Consider the following 21,948-nt stretch of genomic DNA (forward strand, 5'->3'; position numbering starts at 1 on the left):
CCTATATACTCCAACCCTATCTACGTCCATTATATCATAAATAATGAGTTTAACAGCATATTAATTTAAAATTTTTCTTAATTAGGAGGATGTTGTGGGCCTGGGCTGTGGGGCCCTGCTCGAGAAGTGAAAACAGGTGGCCTTCATGAGTATAAGAAGGACAGTGCATTTACCTATGTTGAACTATGGTTCTGCTTATGGATATCATTCGTTCCTAAACCCTAAAAGTTATTAGCATGCTCACTGATTCACATTTTACCAGTTTAATTTAGACTGGACATGCAAAACAGGATTCAGTAAACAGTAGCCAGTTATCATGGTGGCACCCATTGGTTGTTCAGAAAAAAAAAGGATAAGAAAGTGCAGGTTATTCTTGGCTTGACAGTTGCAGTTTTCTTTTCTTTGAGATAGTTAAACAAGTTGGAGTTTGACATATCATATCACATCATCAAAAACAAATAGCTTTAAGTCAGCCATAAACAGGATTTACTAGTTGATGGCAGAAGGTATGAAGGCACATTCTCAATCCAGAGACCATTTTGTCAGATTAAGATCAGTGCAGTTAGAGATGAGTCAGCTTTATAAAATTATTTATAAAATTAAAAAAGTTATTGATTTATTGTCTTCAGAATGTGCATTTCTTATTTGTAATTCCACCGGTGTAAACCTTGGATCATTACTGAGCTACAGGAACTAGTGACGCTCTTTCTTGTTAATGTGTCAGATGTGCCAGTGCAGTTACAACCATTTGGCTTATGTGTGTTTAATTTACTTTATGTTCCAGTCTAAATGCTGGTCCATTTTAGGAGAATAAGTTGCTACGAAATACAGGTTAACTGTTCAAATTCTAAAGCGATCAGTGAATATATTTTTTGGATGGTCTCGTACACTAAAACTGCACAAACATAGTCTACGTTTAAGCTAGTATAATATATTTCTGTATTTGTTTGGACATAACCATGGCTTACAGACAACTGATACATAAATTCCTCTATGAACAGTCTTTATTATTATTATTGAACTGTATTGAATTGAACTATAGAATGGTAGACTAGACCTGGTATAACAAAAATATATATATATTGAAAGAAATAAACTTCCTTTTGCACTGGTCTTTCTGGTTTCATATTATTTAAAGATCCATTGCCTTTTTTATGAAAAGCTACTGTCGAAATTGAATAGAAAGCTGATGAACAGAAATTAATTAATGCATTCTCCAATTTACACCATGTCTCCTACTTTATGCTTTTACTACAGGTTGTGTTAAACAGATCACATCTTTATTTTGTGAAGTTATGCTGAAGAAACTCACACTGCTTGGTGACCCAACAGGTTTTGTGATTTTATAGATCCCACCCACATTTTTGCAATAAATATAAAGACAGCCCCAAACATAAACAGGTGAGAAAGACGGGATTTGATGTCAACTAGATTTTTTGACAAAAAATGTGCTTGATTACTTTTAACACATAAATTACAATAAAACAGGCATATGATCTCCTCCAGAACCATGTTTTCACTGGTATTACTATCAGGTTTGGAATCTTTTTACTTATTTTGAATCCTTATTTAAAAGTTATTTTTAGTTATTTAAAAATAAATGTCAGGGGATGGGGTCTGGAACTTGGTAAATACTTATGTTTCTGCATTGTTAGCAAATGACCACTTATTTAAGGTTGTTTTTATGTTTTTGAATTATTATTTTCTATATGCGTGTATACTGCAATAGTAGCAGGAAATGCTGCCCTTTTCACAGGCTCATTGTCATCAGTACAGAGCACAAAAACCAGTAAAAAGAGTTGAACTTAAGTAGTTTGACTAACAAGGGACAAACAGGTGAGCTGAATATTAACTAATGATGAACTAGTGAGATCAGGAACAGGACCAAATAAGGGCAAACACATGGGGAAAGGAAACACAGAACAAGTCCAATGGGGTATGACAGCATGTTTCTAGCCTTGTAGACTTAAGTTGAAATTTAAAATTTCTAAGCTAGAATTGAAATTATCATAAACAATTATAAAAAATAATATTCATGTATTCTTTAAGCTGGTAGCTTAATTATAGGCCACCCAACAGGTTTGGTGATGTTAAAAAAGTAGTTGCACCCACATTATGCATTACAATAAATAGAATTTAAAAAATAATAATAATAGAGAGAGAGAAAAAATTGGTTAGTTACGCAGGCAACTTAATTACTAAATTTGGTTAATTCCTTTTTTTTTTTTTTTACAAATTCATAAATTGTTTTTAAAGTGTTTAAAAAAGTAATGTTTCATGATGAGCCATCTGAATAAACCATTTTACACTGAAAAACCTAACCCTCTAACCCAACTCTAACCCAAAAAGTTGTTATAAATATTAACTAATGATGAACTAGTGAGATCAGGAACAGGACCAAATAAGGGCAAACACATGGGGAAAGGAAACACAGAACAAGTCCAATGGGGTATGACAGCATGTTTCTAGCCTTTTAGACTTAAGTTGAAATGTAAAATTTCTAAGCTAGAATTGAAATTATCATAAACAATTATAAAAAATAATATTCATGTATTCTTTAAGCTGGTAGCTTAATTATAGGCCACCCAACAGGTTTGGTGATGTTAAAAAAGTAGTTGCACCCACATTATGCATTACGATAAATAGAATTTAAAAAATAATAATAATAGAGAGAGAGAAAAAATTGGTTAGTTACGCAGGCAACTTAATTACTAAATTTGGTTAATTCCTTTTTTTTTTTTTTTACAAATTCATAAATTGTTTTTAAAGTGTTTAAAAAAGTAATGTTTCATGATGAGCCATCTGAATAAACCATTTTACACTGAAAAACCTAACCCTCTAACCCAACTCTAACCCAAAAAGTTGTTAGCATGCATTGCTGCTTGAATTTATTTATTTATTTATTTATTTTAAGTGCTCATTGATTCACGTTTTCCCAGTTGAATTTAGACTGGACATTCAAAACAGGATTCAATAAACAGTAGCCAGTTATCATGGTGGCACCCATTGGTTGTTCAGGATAAAAATGGATAAGTAAGTGCAGGTTATTCTTTGCTTGATGGTTGCAGTTTTATTTTCTTTGACATAGTGAAACAAGTTGGAATTTGACATCATATCACATCATCAAAAACAAATAGCTTTAAGTCAGCCATAAACAGGATTTACTAGTTGATGGCAGAAGGTAGGAAGGCACATTCTCAATCCAGAGACCATTTTTGTCAGATTAAGATCAGTGCAGTTTGAGATGAGTCAGCTTTATAAAATTATCTATTACAATTTATTTGTAATTCCACTGGTGTAAATCTTGAATCATTACTGAGCTACCGGAACTACTGCTGCTCTTTCTTGTTAATGTGTCAGATGTGCCAGTGCAGTTGCAACCATTTGGCTTATGTGTGTTTAATTTCTTTATTTTTCCAGTCTAACAGTAACCAAAAGAAACCCAAAGGTGTTCTATTATTTTACAATAAGAATAAAAATTTGTTCGAATTATCATAGCATATGAAATTCACACTCACCATATTTGTTTTACTAACAAATAGTACTTGCAGTTTGCTTAAACTCACCCGGATGAACATTGTTCATTGTATGTTGCACAACATATTTTTTTTATTAAATGACATGAGACTTGTGATTCCTGCACCTGCTACACTTTATACTTCAGTACAATAAAAGTGTTAATGAATGAAAAGTATATCTTTAAAGGGAATTTTACTGCACAGCTATAGAGTCGTGAAGGCAAATTTTATAAGTGTTTAAAATGTGTTCATGACTATGAAGGTAAGTTACTGAAGATCAATAATACCATCATGATGTCAACTGTGAGATATCTCTAGCTACCAAATATTAGCTTAAACCAGTGGTTCTCAAAGTGTGGTTCGTGAAGCACTAGTGGGACTCAGTTGTTCATGGAGGAATCACTAAATTAATTATAAATTACTGTTAAAACACAATACATTTTAATTTCTTTATTTGTATAAAGTCGTTTTTACATTTCAGTACAATACAGTTTTTATTTAACTTTTAGGTACACAACATTTTAATTTAAACAAAGTTTTTTTATTTACCTGTAGTAGCGTGTTGTGTCTCCCGAATTTGACCCGAATTTGATTCCCCTCCCTATGTTTTGCTGTCATGTCCATCTCCACTTTCCTATCATCATAACAATCAAGGCACAATCTAATCAAAAATGCGTTAATCTAATTAATAAGTAATAAAAATAATGCAAGCCATTTACTTCATTCCTGAATGAATCAGCCATTTGAATAAATCAAATGAATATTTCAATTACTTACTATTAAGACATTTACTGCCATCTACTGGAAGTTTTAGTTTTTCTTATTTAGAGTAAAATTTTAATAATAAATGTATATATTCCATATGAATAAAAAATATGAAAATCCATATACATTTCATATTAATAAAAAAAAAGTATATTACAGGGATAGTATCCCTAATGCGTTCACACCAAATGCAAATAGTCCGTCTGGCGTGTATTATTTCAATGTTAAGTTAATGAAAAGATGCGTTTACATGCACCTGGTAGTCTTGATAGGCAGATGCAAATTGAGTGTCTGATGCAAATGGTGCTTTTTGTGCATTTACGAATTCGCGTCTGATGCCAGAGTTGATTTTTTTTTTACTTTGGTGTCAATTCACACCGCGTTAACCAATCAGGAGCCCGCTTGCTGTTGTGGCGGCAAGCCCACCCGGAGTCGCTCATTCAACATGGAGGAACGACTGATATTGTCATTGAGCAGTCCCCCGGAGCCATATGACACAAGTTCATATTTCTTTAGAGACAGGAATAAAAAGGACCTTGCTTAGAAGAGTGTCGGTGAGGAGTTTGGGCAACCTGGTAAGTTGTAAATAAACATTTTACTTTTGAGTCACGTACACCTTTATCAACCTGCGGCCTTCCTGACATTTTGTTACAACTGTTTTCCCCCTAATAAAAAGCTACTTTTCGCTAACAAGATAATGTGTTTATTTAGCAGTAACTTTCTCGATGAATGCTCGATCAACATCAGCCATCTTGCAAACAGACAACCGCCTAGCACTTGCCCCTCCCACAAGAAGCAGGTTTCCCCTCGGACGCATGTCAATTTAGCTTCTTTTTATGCGCATCTATTTCGCTCTAGACACGCAAATGCATACAAAATGTTGGTGTGAACACAGCATTAAACCTCTACCCCCAACCCCAATCCCATTTATCATGCTATAGACCCTTTGCAAACACGTCAGTACGACCACGTGATGACGCAATGATGGAGGGCAGAATCACCGGAAGCACAAGCTAAATAGTAGACGAGCAGGAAGTTTCAATCAGTTTAATGTTAAATACCAATAAAATGTATGGCTTTTTATTGGTATTTAATAAAAGTTGGAGTTGGAGGTCGAAGGATTGGATACCGTTCCTTACCTTCTTCCTCCATTTTCACGGACCTCATTAAATCTACCCAACATCATTCCACACGATCTGTACAATTATGTGGTAAACGGGGTATCCCCATACACTGGTGCTGACCTCAAAGCTTTTAAAAGTCTGGATGCTTAACAGTTCTTTGTAACTGGCTGGGAGACAGATACGTGATGCTACGCTCACGGCACGGGGAGGTACCTCAAAATGGCAGAGGTAAGACATCAATCTAGGGTTTATTTTGTATTAATGTGTATTCTTTACAACACGTAGCCTATTTTTAGAGGACATCGTTCTTGGCTATCCACTTAAGTTACCGTTGTTCACTGGGTGTGCCAGAGCAACTTTCTAATTCACTTGATCTATAACTTTTTTACCAAGTACCACCTCAGTACCAAATATTTGGCTGGCCAAGTACCACCATAATGACCAATACTAAAATACAATAGCGTACGTTAGTAGGCCTAACTATTCAGTTAACGTTACTACTCTGCACAGTTAAAAAAATCGAAGCAGTTTCATTCCTAATAAGAATATTTATTGTTGTCAGCCACTTTAACATCGTAAATACACAGTTTGAACATTAACACTGCACTGTGCTTACATACAAGTAAAAAAAAAAGTATAACATGAACCAACACGAACTCGTACTCGCTTGGCTTGCCATACGTCCTACAGCATAGCTCTTCTGCCGTCCGTCATGTCTTTCAGAATTTGCGCGAGTAGAACGTGACGTCACAAGGGTCTATAGCTTTAAGAAGGGTGCTCGCAAATGCCCCCTTTGCACCCTAGATGTGCACTTCTGCTGAGCCCACACTAAGGTGAGCTTCACAGAAGACTTCGACCCGATAGTCAAAGTGGCAATACGTTACAAAAGTGTGGACTCAGAGGATTTGGGAGAGGGCTTCTAATGTCTGACAATGGACATAACTGAGACATTATCATATGATGTCATCATAAGGCAACTTTTGTGTTTTCAACAGGTTTCTTTCCCCTCACACTGTGTGCCTCTCAGTATGTCTTTGTGAATGAATCCAAGAATTGGACAGAAGCTCAGAGATACTGTAGAGAGAAATACACTGATCTGGTCACCATTGAAAATAATCAACAGACACTCCAGTTATTGGACAAAGTGAATGATGTTTCCATTGATTTGGCATGGATTGGACTCTATGATGATCTGAATGGTTGGAAATGGACTCTAGAGGACAATGACTTCTTTAAGGCTGGAGAAAAAGACTTCAGGAACTGGTATAATAAAGGACCAGGGAATTCTGAAGTACAACGTCTGTGTGTGTATATAAACGAAGGGATATGGTCTACGGAAAGCTGCTCCGCAACTCATTCTGCAGTCTGCTATGACGGTGAGCTGTTCTTTTAAAACGCATAAGATGGTGAACCAAACTAAAAACAACTAAACCATCCTTTCTCTGAATTACATTTTGTTTATATTTTTCAGGAAGAGAAAATGCCAGTGCAACTTATGTTTATACCAACGAATACAAAACCTGGACTGAAGCTCAGAGTTACTGCAGAGAACATCACACAGACCTTGTCAGTATCAGAAATGAGGTTGAAAACCAGAAGATCCAATATTTATTACAAAATGTTTATTATGTCCGTTTCTGGATTGGACTGTACAGAACCTGGTCTTGGTCAGATCAAAGCAACTCTTCATTTACTTACTGGAGCACATGGCAGCCAGATACTGCTGGATCCTGCACTTCAGTGTCATTTAGTGACTCTGGGACATGGACTGATGAAGACTGCAAAGTCGCGTTTCCCTTCTTTTGCCATAGTGGTGAGTACAGTAGAACATATAAGCGATTCACACCAATATAGAGTTTAAAAAATGCAAATTCCATGAGAATAGGGAAATTCACCAAACAACTGTTAGCTATGGTGGCTGAGCAGGGCCGGCCCTGACCAATTTGCTGTCCTAGGCAAGATTTTACCTGGCGCCCCATGCATCACTGCCCATTTGACCCTGTCATTGTGTTCATGATTTAGCATATATATATATATATATATATATATATATATATATATATATATATATATATATATATATAAATCCACACACACACATTACAGCATAACTGTTTCCAACACTCATAATAAATCAGAATATTAGAATGATTTCTAAAGGATCATGTGATAGACTGGATGTCACATGTGACACTGAAGAATGGAGTAATGATGCTTATGAATAAATAAATGAAAATTATTTTAAATTGTAATAATATATCACAATATTACATTTTTTCTGTATTTTTGATCAAATAAATGCAGGCTTGATGAGCAGAAGAAACTTCTTTCAAAAACATTAAAAATAGTAATGTTTCCAAACTTTTGGCCTGTACTGTATCCCCCCAAAACTGCACAACTGTATAGTAAAACATTAATAAAAAAGTGATAATAAAAAATGCGCCTTAAAACTGACATGATTGTACAAAATCACAGTCTGGGGACTCAGAACTCAGAACAACTGCTAACATTAAGTTTAAGGTAAAAAATAACTGCCATGAAATTATAGTATCTTACTCCTATGCAATAAATTGTTCTTTCACTACATCTCTTTACCTCTGTCTTTATCCTCTTCTCTTCTTTTTGGCACTGTATCTATCGCAGACTATGCTCATTTATAATGTGTCATGTAAATTCGGCCTTCCGTCACAATCAGGAAACTTTCACCCTGTGTAGAACTGGCGCGAGCTGCCAGGCCCGTTTCTACGAGCTGTGTGTTAACAAAAGCAGTGCTGTCTACATTGGATGCGGCGTCGGGCACGCTACACAACAAATTACCAACAACTGATCATGCGCGCGCTCTGTTTCTGACGCACTTCAAGCACTCGATGGGCGGGGGAAGATTGAAGAGTGGTAGTATTTCAAATTTATGGTTTTTAAATAGTAGCCTATTATAAAAAAAAATATGTAAAAAAAATAAATAAATCACTCGTTCACTCATTCTGGCGCCCCTATGGATGAGTGGCGCCCTTAGCATTTGCCTATACCGCCTATGCCGCGGGCCGGCCCTGTGGCTGAGGGAGCTCAAAGCCTGAATTTAAGATAACAAATGCAAACAGAAAAAGCACCAGCAAATTAAGAAAATTTCTTCAGCACTTTGACAGCACGTGCTGAATTTTAAATACTCACAACACACCCAAATAGAGAAATGAGCTGCGAGTAGTACAGATGGTATGTGTGCAACTGTAGTTATATAAATGGTAACCAGTACGCCCAAGAAATGTTAATAAATAAAATATATATATATATATATATATATATATATATATATATATATATATATATATATATATATATTTAAAACATGGTTACTACACTTTTACTATAATAAAACCATGGTTCATTTTCTTAAGCATTGTTTGGATGCCCTTGAAACATTTCTCTCTTGAGTTCTCTCGGCCACTGTATATAACAATAACAACAATATAGTTAGAATCAATTTTAGAGAGATTTTTCCAGATGTTGGGTGATAAAATCTTTACCAATTAGCCAATCAGAATCCACCCTACTTTAAGTAGTTTGAGCATTTAAAGTGGTGGACAACATAACATACTCTTCTGCAGAATGTTTTCATGCATTGGTGTGGGTGCTAATATCATTACTGTTGTCATTCTTGGTGTCAACGTGCCTTTAAAGGCATACTAGTTCTCCCAATATGTTTAATTGGGTCATCATTAATTCACCCTCATGTCATTCCAAATTGGTATGCATATCTTTTTTTTTACAGAACACAGAAGAAATTTTGAAGAATGTTGGTAACCAAAATATATTGGTGACCATTAACAATTTTACTGTGACACAATCTTGAGAATTTCATGCAGTTCAATGGCTACTTTGTTTAAAGCAAAAGGAAAACAAATCCAACTACTATACACTATATTCTGAAATTTGTGTTCATTTGTCCACCCAATACTGATCATATAATTTCTAACAGTAAATAATTCATTAAATGAGAAAAATGCTTAAATGTTGTTAGTAGTCTCAGATTGGAGTCCACTGAATTCATTAGAAATATTTGTTATACTATGATAAACAAATAAATGCTTAATTTGTTCCTCTATTGCCAGGATCAGCATCATCCCATCAGTATCACTTTGCCAATGAATCTAAGACCTGGACTGAAGCTCAGAGCTACTGCAGACAGAATTACACAGATCTGGCCACCGTTGATAACATGGAGGAAATGAACAGACTCATTAACACAGTTAATGGGAGTTACAGTGGTTCAGCCTGGATTGGACTGTATGGTGATGTGAACAGCTGGAGATGGTCACTGGAAGACAATGATTTCTATCAGGAAGGAGAGAGAGATTTCAGGAACTGGCTACATGAACCAGACAACAGTGGTGGGAACGAGCTGTGCGTTTACATGGATTCTAATGGGGAATGGGCTGATTTGTCATGTGACTCTGCATTCCAATTTGTTTGCTATGATGGTAACAATTGCTTTTTTTTTTTTTTAGATATTTTTTCATTGATCGCTGATGTGCAAATAAATTTGTCATATTTCATATCAGGTAGAGAAACCGCCACACAGAGTTTTATCAGTATCAATTATGGGAAACCCTGGTTAGAGGCTCATAGATACTGCAGAGAGCATTACACCGATCTCGCCAATGTGAGAAATCAGACTGAGAACCAGAGGATCTATGAGACAACAGGTGGAGGAGTCTGGATCGGCCTGTACAGAAACAGAGTTTGGTCAAACAGTCAGAATAACAGTTATCAAAACTGGAGGCCTGAAATTCCTGGGTTAAAAGCTCAACCAGATAACGGTGGCAGTCAAGATTATGTTGCAGGCTATCAGCACTGCACTGCAGTATCATTCAGACATTCAGGCCGATGGACAGATGAGATCTGTATAATCAACATGCCTTTCTTCTGTTACAACAGTAAGTTCTCTCGCTTTTATGGATGTCATAATTTGTGACAAATAAGATAGACTTTTAGCACCAGAAAATATGTGGATTCAAAAGACATTGAAATTTATTGTAGAAAACCTTTTGTAAAATGTTGGTAAAACTTAACATGTTAATGATTCAATGAAAATAAAAATATGACCAAAGGGACTGATCCCCAAAATGGTTTTAGTCTTCAAAACTTTACTGTTATTATTATTTTTTTTTTCATTAATTTATTTTACAACTAAATATCATGGAGTACACCATATAGGGATCAAACAACTGTTAATTAGGGTCAAATGCACAGCAGTATACGTTTTACTCTTCTTTAAATTCCTCAAGTGTCGTATACCCATTTTGCATAAAATTCAGTGTGAATCAATCTGTCATAAATGAGACCCTAATACATAAGTCGCTGGGGTATATTTTTAGCAATAGCCAAAAAAAAAAAAAAAAAAATTGTATGGTACAAAATTATTAATTTTTTTTTCATGCCAAAAATCATAAGGATATTGTAAAGATCATGTTCCATTAAAATATTAAGTAAATTCCCTATTGTAAATATATAAAAACATAATTTTTCATTAGTAATATGCATTGCTAAGAACTTCATTTGGACAACTTTAAAGGTGATTTTCTAAATATTTCGATTTTCTTTTCTTTTCTTTTTTTTTTTTGCACCCACAGATCCCAGATTTGTTAATGCAGGTGCATCTCAATGAATTAGAACAGTGATCCTCAAATCTGGCACGCGAGATCCAGTTTCCTGCAGAGTTTAGCTCCGACTCCAATTAAACACACCTGCCTGTGATTTTCTAATGATCCTGAAGACACTGATTAGCAAACTCATGTGTGTTTGATTAGGGTTAGAGCTAAACTTCGCCGGAAAATGGATCTCGCGAGCCAGATTTGAGGATCACTGAATTAGAATGTTTTGGAAAAAAAGTTTAATTTAAGTAATTCAACTCAAATTGTGATACTTCTGTATGAAATAAATTCAATGCACACAGACTGAAATGGTTTAAGTCTTTAGTTCTTTTAATTGTGATGATTTTGGCTCATATTTAACAAAAACCCACCACTTCACTATCTCAACAAAAAAACATATTTTTTTAGTGAATTATTGGCCTTCTGGAACGTATGTTAATTTACTCTTCATGTACTCAATACTTGGGTTTGTGGCACTGCTGAGGTGGTCTGGAAGCCCAGGTCTCTTTGACAGTGGCCTTCAGCTCATCTGCATTGTTTGGTTTGACAATCCTCATAAGGCTGTGGTTCTCTCGGTTGGTTGTGCATTTTTTTCTTCCACACTTTTTCCTTCCACTTAACTCACAGCACTCTGAACAGCCAGCTTCTTTGGCTGTGGATGTTTGTGGCTTATCCTCCTTGTGAAGGGTCTTCTGGACAACTGTCAGATCCGCAGTCTTCCCCATGATTGTGTAGCCTAGTGAACCAAACTGAAAGACCATTTTGAAGGCTCGGGAATCCTTTGTAGGTGTTTTGAGTTGTTTAGCTGATTGGCATGTCACCATATGCAAATCTGTGGAGATTGTTCTGTGAATTGGTGGGTTTTTGTTAAATGTGAGTCAAAATCATCACAATTAAAAGAACCAAAGACTTATACTACTTCAGTCTGTTTGCATTGAATATATTTAATACACAAGTTTCACTATTTGAGTTGAAATTACTGAAATAAATGACATTTTCCACGACATTCTAATTTACTGAGATGCACCAATAGTCGTATTAGCCGAATATTGTCTTATCCTAACAAACCATACATGAATGAAAAGCATATTTATTCAGATGTACACTGAAACAAAATTATAAATGCAACACTTTTGTTTTTGCCTCCATTTTTCATGTGCTGAACTCAAATATCTAAGACTTTTTCTATGTACACAAAAGGCCTATTTCTCTTAAATATTGTTCACAAATCTGTCTAAATCTGTGTTAGTGAGCACTTCTCCTTTGCCAAGATAATCCATCCACCTCACAGGTGTGGCATATCAAGATGCTGATTAGAAAGAAGGATTATTGCACTGCTGTGCCTTAGACTGGCCACAATAAAAGGCAGCTCTTAAATGTGCAATTTTACTGTATCGGGGGTCCGAAAACCAGTCAGCATCTGGTGTGACCATCATTTGCCTCAAGTAGTGCAACACATCTCCTTCGCATAGAGTTGATCAGGTTGTTGATTGTGGCCTGTGGGATGTTGGTCCACTCCTCTTCAATGGCTGTCCAAAGTTGCTGGATATTGATAAAACCGATTTGAAACAATATTTGAGAGAAATAGGCCTTTTGTGTACATAGAAAAAATCTTAGATCTTTGAGATCAACTCATGAAAAATGGGGGTAAAAACAAAAGTGTTTTTATAATTTTCTTCAGATATGAACTTTTCCCTCTTCTTTGTTTTCTGTGCTGTGAAACAATTCACAGGAACCTGCACACAATCTACATGCACCCGTCAGTATCACTTTGTGTCTGAGTCTAAGACCTGGACTGAAGCTCAGAGTTACTGCAGACAGAATTACACTGATCTGGCCACCATTGATAATATGGAGGAAATGAACAGACTCATTAAAACAGTACGTGGCACTTTATATGGATCGACTTGGATTGGACTCTATGATGATCTGAACAGCTGGAGATGGTCATTGGAAAATGCAGCATTAGGTGAAGGTTTTAAAAGCTGGTTTGTTCAGCAACAAGTGAACTCGGGTGGACAGAGTCTGTGTGTGTACTTGCCACTTAATCATGGAATATGGGGTGAAACCTCTTGCTACAGTACAGCTCCTTTTGTTTGCTATGATGGTGAGAACTGCTTATAGACTCTTAAAGAAGTATTTTGAACAAATTATGCTTTTATGATAAATCACATTTAAATTGCTTCCCACAGGACAAGCGAATGCTAGTACAAGCTATGTGTTTGTTTACCAGTATAAAACCTGGACTGAAGCGCAGAGTTACTGTAGAGAACATCACACAGACCTCGTCAGTATCAGACAGTGTTGAGTACTCGAGACTCGGACTCTGTCTTGGACTCGGTCTCGAGACCGTATTTTAATGGTCTCGGTCTTGTCATGGACTCGTGTGCATTTTGACTCGGTATTGACTCGGACTCGAACATATTAGGAATCGGACTTATGCCCGAGTCCACTCGAGTCCCAATCCAAATATTTCATGATTATTACTGTATGTTAATGTTTATTTAAATTGATGTATGATTGACATCCAATGACTGGTGATTTTCTTTTGACGTGAGACGTTAGGCCAGCGACACAATGGATGTGTGGCGCAAGCGTCTCAGCTGTGTGGCGTGTCTGTTTTTAATTCGGCTCCCATGTTAACAGGTTAGATCTTGCAGACTGCCTGCGTGAGACGCGCGGAAAACCTGTGCATGCTAGAAATAGAACCGACGCCTATTTTCACGCGACACACGTGCATGTTGGAAGCGTTTCCAGGCAAAATATACTAGGAAAATGTGTTTATATGTCATTTTGTACACAAATACATATTAATTCATGATATTTTGATATTTGAAAGTCTATAGGTTGGCATAAATTCAGATATAAATGTAATTTAAAAAATAAATTAATAATGATCGATTTTCAAACATTGCACCTGTCAAACATACTCTATTTTGCCGTCAATACTGTTGACGGTTTCCTATCAGTAGGTGTGTAAAAAAAAAAAAAAAAAAAGTTGATATTGTTGTCATGAAGACAAGAGCCTGGTTTTTCGGCAGCCTCCCTTTATGTCACCTACAGCAGCGTGCCAGCGCCGAGTCGTCAGGCACGCTTCTGGTGTGTAAAGACACAGAAAACGCGAAGCAGCCACCACGCTTCTGGCACGCAGCAGAGACGCCACGCAGCCAGTGTGTCACCGGCCTTAAGTTACCCTCCTGCCATCCGCCTGTAGTGATCCCGCTTTCCAGAAAGCCACATTGCTACATTATATCTCTCAACTGTGTTATTTTTACAAAGTAGGACAAAATTGTCACAGAAAAAAACAAATATTGTTTAATTAAATTATATAATGAATACAGACACAGACTGACTGTCTCAACACTAAACACCCCCCCCCACCCCCCCCCCCCCAAAAAAAATGTCTGACAGAAGGCATTGAACTTATATGGCATTTCATCCAGCTTTCTTCCCCTGGCACATACACACTTTTGGATGAAATTTTCCTGGACAGTCAGTCGGCACTTGTGTGTATGCCGTCCGTAACTAAAAAAAACTTCGACTAGTGTGTATTTTACCCTGCATTAAAACGCACCATCCAGGGAAATAAGCATTAGATTATCCGTTGCTGTTAAAGAAAGTGATGAAATGGTAACTTTTGTCAGTCCCCACTTCCTCTGCACCAATAGAGAGAGTTTTAAGTCTGGGTGGATTGATCATGAGACCACATCGTGCTTGGTTGGGTAGCAGGATGGTCTCCTCACTTATTTTTTTAAAAAAAGTAATTATGCCCATCTGTAATCTTCACAACATTTAAAGTGCACATAATCCAAGACATTGTAAGGATATTAGCAGTCATTAGTTAAGCTTCAGGGTTAAAAGTTATGTAAAAGCTGTTACAGTTGAACATTTACAGGTATAGTGGTACAGTAATGTTACTTGTACTAGAAGTGTTATGTAGAATTACAATATAGGTTCGTACAGTAATGTTATGTGTACTAGAAAGCAGACATGGGGACTTGTGACTTGGTGACTTGGACTCGAGTCGACTCGAGTCGCTATTTTTAGGACTTGAGACTTGACTCGGACTTGGAAGTTAAAGACTCGGGACTTGACTTGACTTGAGACACGATGACTTGAATGACTTGAGTGTTAATCAAATCATGTATTCAGTTTGAATATAAAATATATAAATTATTTTTTTAAATAAAGTTGATTACTCAGCTGGAGCGCAGGCTGAGAATAGCGTCGTGACTGGATCAGGACACTATCATCAGTCATGCCCTCTCTACCTTACACACACCACGCCCACTTAAATCAGATTTCACATCACATCAACATGTCAGCCTGAGAGGTACCGAGGGTCATCGCTTTTGTCTTCAATAGTTCGCGCCTAAAAACGCGTGGAAAACGCTAGTCGCGCCGCTTTCTCCTTCTTTCCAAAGCGCTTTGGCAGAAGTGCTCCTGGGGCGTCTGTCGTTGCTAAGCATCCATGACACGCTCTCTCTCAATGAAGACGTAGAAATTTCAGCAAAGGATAAATGGATTTGCAGCACTAAAAATCGCTCGCAGTAGCTCTGCTACTAAATTCATTTCAAAATGGCAATCCATATACAGCTATGAACAGCTGTTCCTTCATGTTACCTGAGCTTTCAACGTTGATACGGGAAAGGATGAAGCTGATTGGTTAGTTATTGTCACATGACCTGCAGTGCGTTTGCAGCATTCTGAAAAGTTTAGATGTTTTTAACTCGATGCGGTGCTCGTCGTGAGCACGTTGCTTCCATTATGAGAGCGCATACTAACGGTATGAACGGCCCCTAATGATCCGCTAGCAGGCCGTCAAAAAAATGCATTCCAGGGGCGGCGCTAGGGCTGGGCTAAGGGGGCATAAGCCCCGAATATTTAGTTACCTTGTCTTTCACATAGAGCAAAACAATTAATCAGAAAAACAAATGTAGCTGCCGCGATTACCCAATCATGAGAAGTGCATATTACATATATATATATACCCCATCACTCTCCTTCTTGGTCAAATAGCCCTTGATGCCTTCAGTGTGAATCTACAATTTTCATAGTCATGAAAATAAAGAAAACTCTTTGAATGAGAAGGTGTGTCCAAACTTTTGGTCTGTACTGTACATAACAAAAAAGTATGAAACAACTGAAAATACTATTTATATTCTATACTCTGAGAGAGAGAGAGAGAGAGAGAGAGAGAGAGAGTGTGTGTGTGTGTGTGTGTGTGAGAGAGAGAGAGAGAGAGAGAGAGAGAGAGGTGTTCAGAGAGGAGTCTGTTGGATGTTTAGTTTTATGGACTCAATGTTGAAAATGTAAAACATTTCAAACACTGTTGGCAGAAGTGAAAAATAAATAATTTTAGGAAGTTACAATTTTGTTTGATTCCATGATGTATTTTACTGAACATGAGTATTTACAATGCAAATCCAAATTATTTAAATTTACTGACAGTTACTTATATCTTGCCTTTTAACTTTATTAAGATCAGATTCTGCGGGTAAAATAACAATATTAAGGTGACTTGACTTGGACTTGACTTGACATAGCTTGTGACTTGACTTGACTTGACTTGCCCAAGAAAAAAAATACTTGGGACTTACTTGAGACTTGAAGGTTAAGACTTGAGACTTACTTGAGACTTGCACATGTGTGACTTGGTCCCATCTCTGCTAGAAAGGTTATATGGATGTGTATAGTGGTACAACGATGTTATGTGAAAATGAGCACTTAATATTGACAAGTAACACTTCATAATACTAATAAAATTACCTTTACACCACATACTATGTGGCACTTTTAACCTTTATTGTTTCCACCAAACATTTGACATACTCTTGAAGATTTCTTTAGGTCTTGTCTCAGACCCAATCTCTCTGGTCTCGGTCTTGACTCGGACTCGACCCTTTCTGAACTCGGTCTTGACTCGGACTCGACCCTTTCTGAACTCGGTCTTGACTCGGACTCGACCCTTTCTGAACTCGGTCTTGACTCGGACTCGAATGAGCTGGTCTCGACTACAACACTGGTATCAGAAATGAGATGGAAAACTACAGGGTTCAGTCATTAATTCCACTTCTTCAAAGTGTTTGGATTGGACTTTACAGAACCAGATCTTTGTCAGATCAGAGCAACTCTTCATTCAGTAACTGGAGGACAGGACAGCCAGATAATGCTGGAAACAATGAATACTGCACTGCAGTGTCATTTAGTGACTCTGGGAGCGGGACTGATGAAAACTGCAACACTGCATTACCTTTCTTTTGCTACAGTGGTGAGTACCCAGGAAAATAAATAAATGAAAAATAACCTGCAATTAGAAAAGAATAAGAAAAAGATATATTAGAACAAAATAAAGACAGGGCTGTGAATTAACCTTTTTGCTTATAGCACTGGTGCTACAGAGGTTGAAAATTTTGTAACACAGGCCAAGGGTGGGAGATAAGGCAAAAATATCAGATCACAATGTTTTTTTTCAGGAATATCAACAATTCATGATTTTATCATGATTCTTCATCATGTTGGTTTTGCTATTTACTACTAATTTCCCTCTTGTAAAAGAAAAATAATATAAATATAGTATAGTATAAAAATAATCTATAGATATTTGCACTTAGTGTAAAAAGCCGCTGCTATTTTTTTGTAGTTTTTGTTAACTACTAAGACTAATGCTGGAGATGCAATGTTGCCAGATGTTGCTATTAAAATAAACAAAAACCTATAAATAAATAAATTTAAACCGAAATTATTTCAAAATATTTTGAAATTAGATAAGATCAAGTGATCGCTGGCCCTAAACCGCAACTTCCTACTTTATTAACTTTCTACTCCATCTCGCTAACAACTCTTAGCGGTATGAAAATATTCGCTGCGAGACACTTCCGAAGTGAGTCTTCGTTCACTTCGGAAGTTTAGCAACAAATTAGTCAATCACAGAACAAATTTTATTTTCGAACATGAAATATTTACAGAGGTCCGGACCTCGATGACCTCATAGCTGGCTACAGCCATGTGTAGATATCATGTTGTGCAGAAGGATATTGAGACGGCGTACCAGAGCTGCAGCTGATAGAAGCCAAGATAGGCTATTTCTTCAAAAGCATAAGCATAATCTCATACACAGCCAAGCACAACTAAATCACTTCACAGTACTAAGTGGCTGTGTAATAAACACGGAAAACTGTATCTCATACAGGCTACAGTGGTAAATCTATTCATTTTTCATAGCACAAATGTCGCACTGTACAGCCCTGAAAGGTACTGAATAAAACATGTTTCTTTTGTATCATTACATTTTTTCTTCACACTGATAGCATCAGCATCATTCCATCAGTATCACTTTGTCAATGAATCTAAGACCTGGACTGAAGCTCAGAGTTACTGCAGACAGACTTACACAGATCTGGCCACCGTTGATAACATGGAGGAAATGAACAGACTCATTAACACAGTTAATGGGAGTTACAGTGGTTCAGCCTGGATTGGACTGTATGATGATGTGAACAGCTGGAGATGGTCACTGGAAGACAATGATTTCTATCAGGAAGGAGAGAGAGATTTCAGGAACTGGCTACATCAACCAGACAACAGTGGTGGGAACGAGCTGTGCGTTTACATGGATTCTAATGGGGAATGGTTTGATTATTCATGTGACCATCCTTACACATTTGTCTGCTATGATGGTAAGGCATTACAATTGAAAATGTATTTCTTTTATGTACATACTGCTTTTACTTTTATCACTTTAAGTCAAAGTCTCAACAACCATCACTGTCCTTGTGGTAAGACTTGGCTTGGATCAAAAATCCGGTGTACCTCCCAAAAACTGTGTGTTTTGTTAATGCAGGTGTATTGTAAAAATAAATGCATTTTAAAAAGATGGATGGCCAGATGAAGTAACAAATGAATTGACTTACTGTCTTAACATTTTTATCCTAGGTAGAGAAAACTCCTCTCAGAAGTATGTCTGGGTATCTGAGGAAAGGACCTGGACTGAAGCTCAGAGCTACTGTAGAGAGGAATACACAGACCTGGCCAGCGTGAGGAATGAGACAGAGCGTCAACAGATACTGAGCATTGAACGATTTTATAAAAATGTATGGATTGGTCTGCACCGAAACAGACTGTGGTCAGATCACAGCAGCTCTTCCTTCACGTATTGGCTTCCATCAACTCAAAATCTTCCTGCAGAACCAGATAACGGTGCGGTTATTTCAGGGCAGCAGGGGTCTCAGCACTGCACGGCTGTGTCTTTACAACACTTTGGTCAGTGGACAGATGAGAGATGCTTTGACAGTTTGCCTTTCTTCTGTTACAGTGGTGAGCAAATATACCTTCTAGAGTGAAAATGAATAAGCATTAGGCTATTATACCCAAAAATAAGAAACCAACAGTGACAATATGGATATGAATGTGGATGCTGTAAAATAAAAAGAAACAAAAGTCTGTATCATAAGTGTAACATATGATATTTCTGTTTGCTGTTAGGTGAATCTGATGGCCATCATATCAACCCACCTTCGTCAGCTGAGTATGGTATGCTTACTTGGATATGTGATTGTTTCTGCTGTTTTCAATACATAAAACACTGTAAAGATTTGTTTTTCCCCCATTGATCAGTGATAGGAATGCGAGTGAAGATTAAGAGTCAAAAAAATTGGTCAGAGTCTCAGATTGAAGAGCTTGTGATTATACAGGTAATCAACTCAAGAGTTAACATAAGGCATTAATCTATCAGCAATTACCGTATTTTCCGGACTATAAGTCACACTTTTTTTTCATAGTTTTGCTGGTCCTGCGACTTATAGTCAGGTACGACTTATCAAAATTAATTTGAAATGAATCGAGAGAAATGAACCAAGAGAAAACTACCATCTCCAGCCGAGAGAGGGCGCTCTATGCTGCTCAGTGCTCCTGTATGAAATCATAGAGCGCCCTCTCGTGGCTAGAGACGGTAATGTTTTCTCTTGGTTCTTGGTTCTAAATAAATGTGACTTATAGTCCAGTGTGACTTATATATGTTTTTTTCCTCGTCATGACATATTTTTGGACTGATGAGACTTATACTCAGGTGCGACTTATAGTCCGAAAAATACGGTAATATTTACATAATGTATATTACTTTTCGTTTATAAATACTACACATCATTTTCTATGTAAACATTTCATTTCAAAAGACTTCTAGGAAACAGCAAATACTTTTAAATGTGAATAATAAATATATGTGCTACAGTATGACTACCATATCTTATCAGTGCATGGATGTCATAAAGCTCATATATTTTCAGTTAAAAGATCAGTTGATGAGGCTCGGACTTCAAAGCAACGTCACCATGAAATTGAGAAGCTATCGCACAATCAATCCCTGATGGAGGAAGACAACGCTTTGCAATTTTCAATACAATTGTGAGCTCAATACTTGACCATGAAATATTCTCCCAGAAATGTTATTTCATTATGTTTTAAGTTGTTTTAATGGACCTGTTTAATCAATGAAGGGGTTTTTGTATCAAATTTATGATAGCTTGATATTGATAAAAGAATGATGGGAAATTTGGCGTACAGTAATCTGTATATATAGTCTGATCAGTAGTATTTCATGTAAAGGCACATCATGTGAAGCAATAATTTTATACTTACGATAGCAATGATTTATGACATCATTATGATCTGAATATAAAAAATAAGATGTTTTTGTGTTTGTTTTGAAGTTACGCATATCATGTTGTGTAAAGTTATATCAAGTTTAAAATTTTGAAAGTAAGTTGTGGTTGTTTTCTGCATTCTATGTTTTAGTACAGTAAAACAAAAGGGATAAAAATAAGATGAAAATATTGAACCTGGCACCTTCTTCTCCTTGGTGTTGAAGTAACTAAATAAACCATGCACAAAAATAAGAAAGGATACAGACATGCTTTACACATAGCTATTTTCTTGGTCAGGACTTAGAAAACCGAAGGCATAGGAAGTGTTTGATAGGGAGCTTTGGTGGATTATTCCTTTACTTATCATGTAGCAAATAATTAAGATGTAAAAAAGATTGTCAAGAAATTATTAAATATAGTGTCATAAATAAATAGATTACATACATAAAGATGAAAAATGCCTTGCCTTGAAAGTAGAGGTCTGCATGGGACAATTTTTTCATCCCGCTCCTGTGCGGTTACGTTCCGCATTTACATGATTAGTAATATGCATTGCTAGGAACTTAATTTGAGCAACTTTAAAGGCAATATTCTCAATATTTTAATTTTTTTAAAAATTAAGATTCCAGATTTTCAAACAGTTATATCTCAGCCGAATATGATCCTATCCTAACAAACCATTTTTTTTTAAATGTACACTTAATACTGGTTTTGTGGTCCAGGGTCACATAGGTAAATATGATCAAAGAAAGATATGAATATTAATCTGCATTATTAATCCTTTTGATATTTTATTTAAATAATAAAAAAAAAATCATTGGAAAAATATTTAAAATGGGGGGGAAATATCATTATCATATAAATGCTTTTCTGAAATACATGTTGGGCAAAATTCTATTGAGTAAAATATCTCTGAAGTATACTCCCATTCATATTCTCAATTAACATGAATTAAAAAACATGAAATTATCCAGCCATGGCTTCCTGTTTCACAGAAATATAAAGAGGAGGGAAAACAAAGTCCAAATTCCATTAATCATCCATCACAATGAGAAAAACCAAAGAATATATTTCTGATGTGCAGCAAAAGATGATTGAGCTTCATAAATTAGTGAAGTGGCTATACGCCCTAATCAATCAACTATACATTGATGCTGTTTTTGTGGAAATTTTGATGTTTTTTTTTTTTTACCTATTTACTGCACAGTTACTTAACTAGGCCATAAATTGGCTTATGAAAAAAAAATTTTAA

At 36.4% G+C, this 21,948-nt stretch overlaps 1 protein-coding gene across 1 annotated transcript; it reads left to right on the top strand.

The window, feature by feature from the left end:
- Nucleotides 1–1,418: 1,418 nt before the first annotated feature.
- On the top strand, nucleotides 1,419–19,787 carry LOC113096032 (C-type mannose receptor 2-like). The gene is made up of 11 exons (XM_026261403.1): nucleotides 1,419–1,535; nucleotides 6,403–6,783; nucleotides 6,879–7,220; nucleotides 9,514–9,882; nucleotides 9,964–10,338; nucleotides 12,788–13,162; nucleotides 13,248–13,346; nucleotides 17,081–17,326; nucleotides 18,366–18,734; nucleotides 18,991–19,371; nucleotides 19,540–19,787. Exons 1-11 carry the CDS (start codon nucleotides 1,493–1,495, stop codon nucleotides 19,665–19,667), a joined length of 3,108 nt encoding a protein of 1,035 aa, XP_026117188.1. The 5' UTR covers nucleotides 1,419–1,492; the 3' UTR covers nucleotides 19,668–19,787.
- Nucleotides 19,788–21,948: the final 2,161 nt, after the last annotated feature.

The sequence above is a fragment of the Carassius auratus genome, unplaced genomic scaffold (genome assembly GCF_003368295.1).
Source record: "Carassius auratus strain Wakin unplaced genomic scaffold, ASM336829v1 scaf_tig00215844, whole genome shotgun sequence".
Taxonomy (NCBI): Eukaryota; Metazoa; Chordata; class Actinopteri; order Cypriniformes; family Cyprinidae; genus Carassius; species Carassius auratus.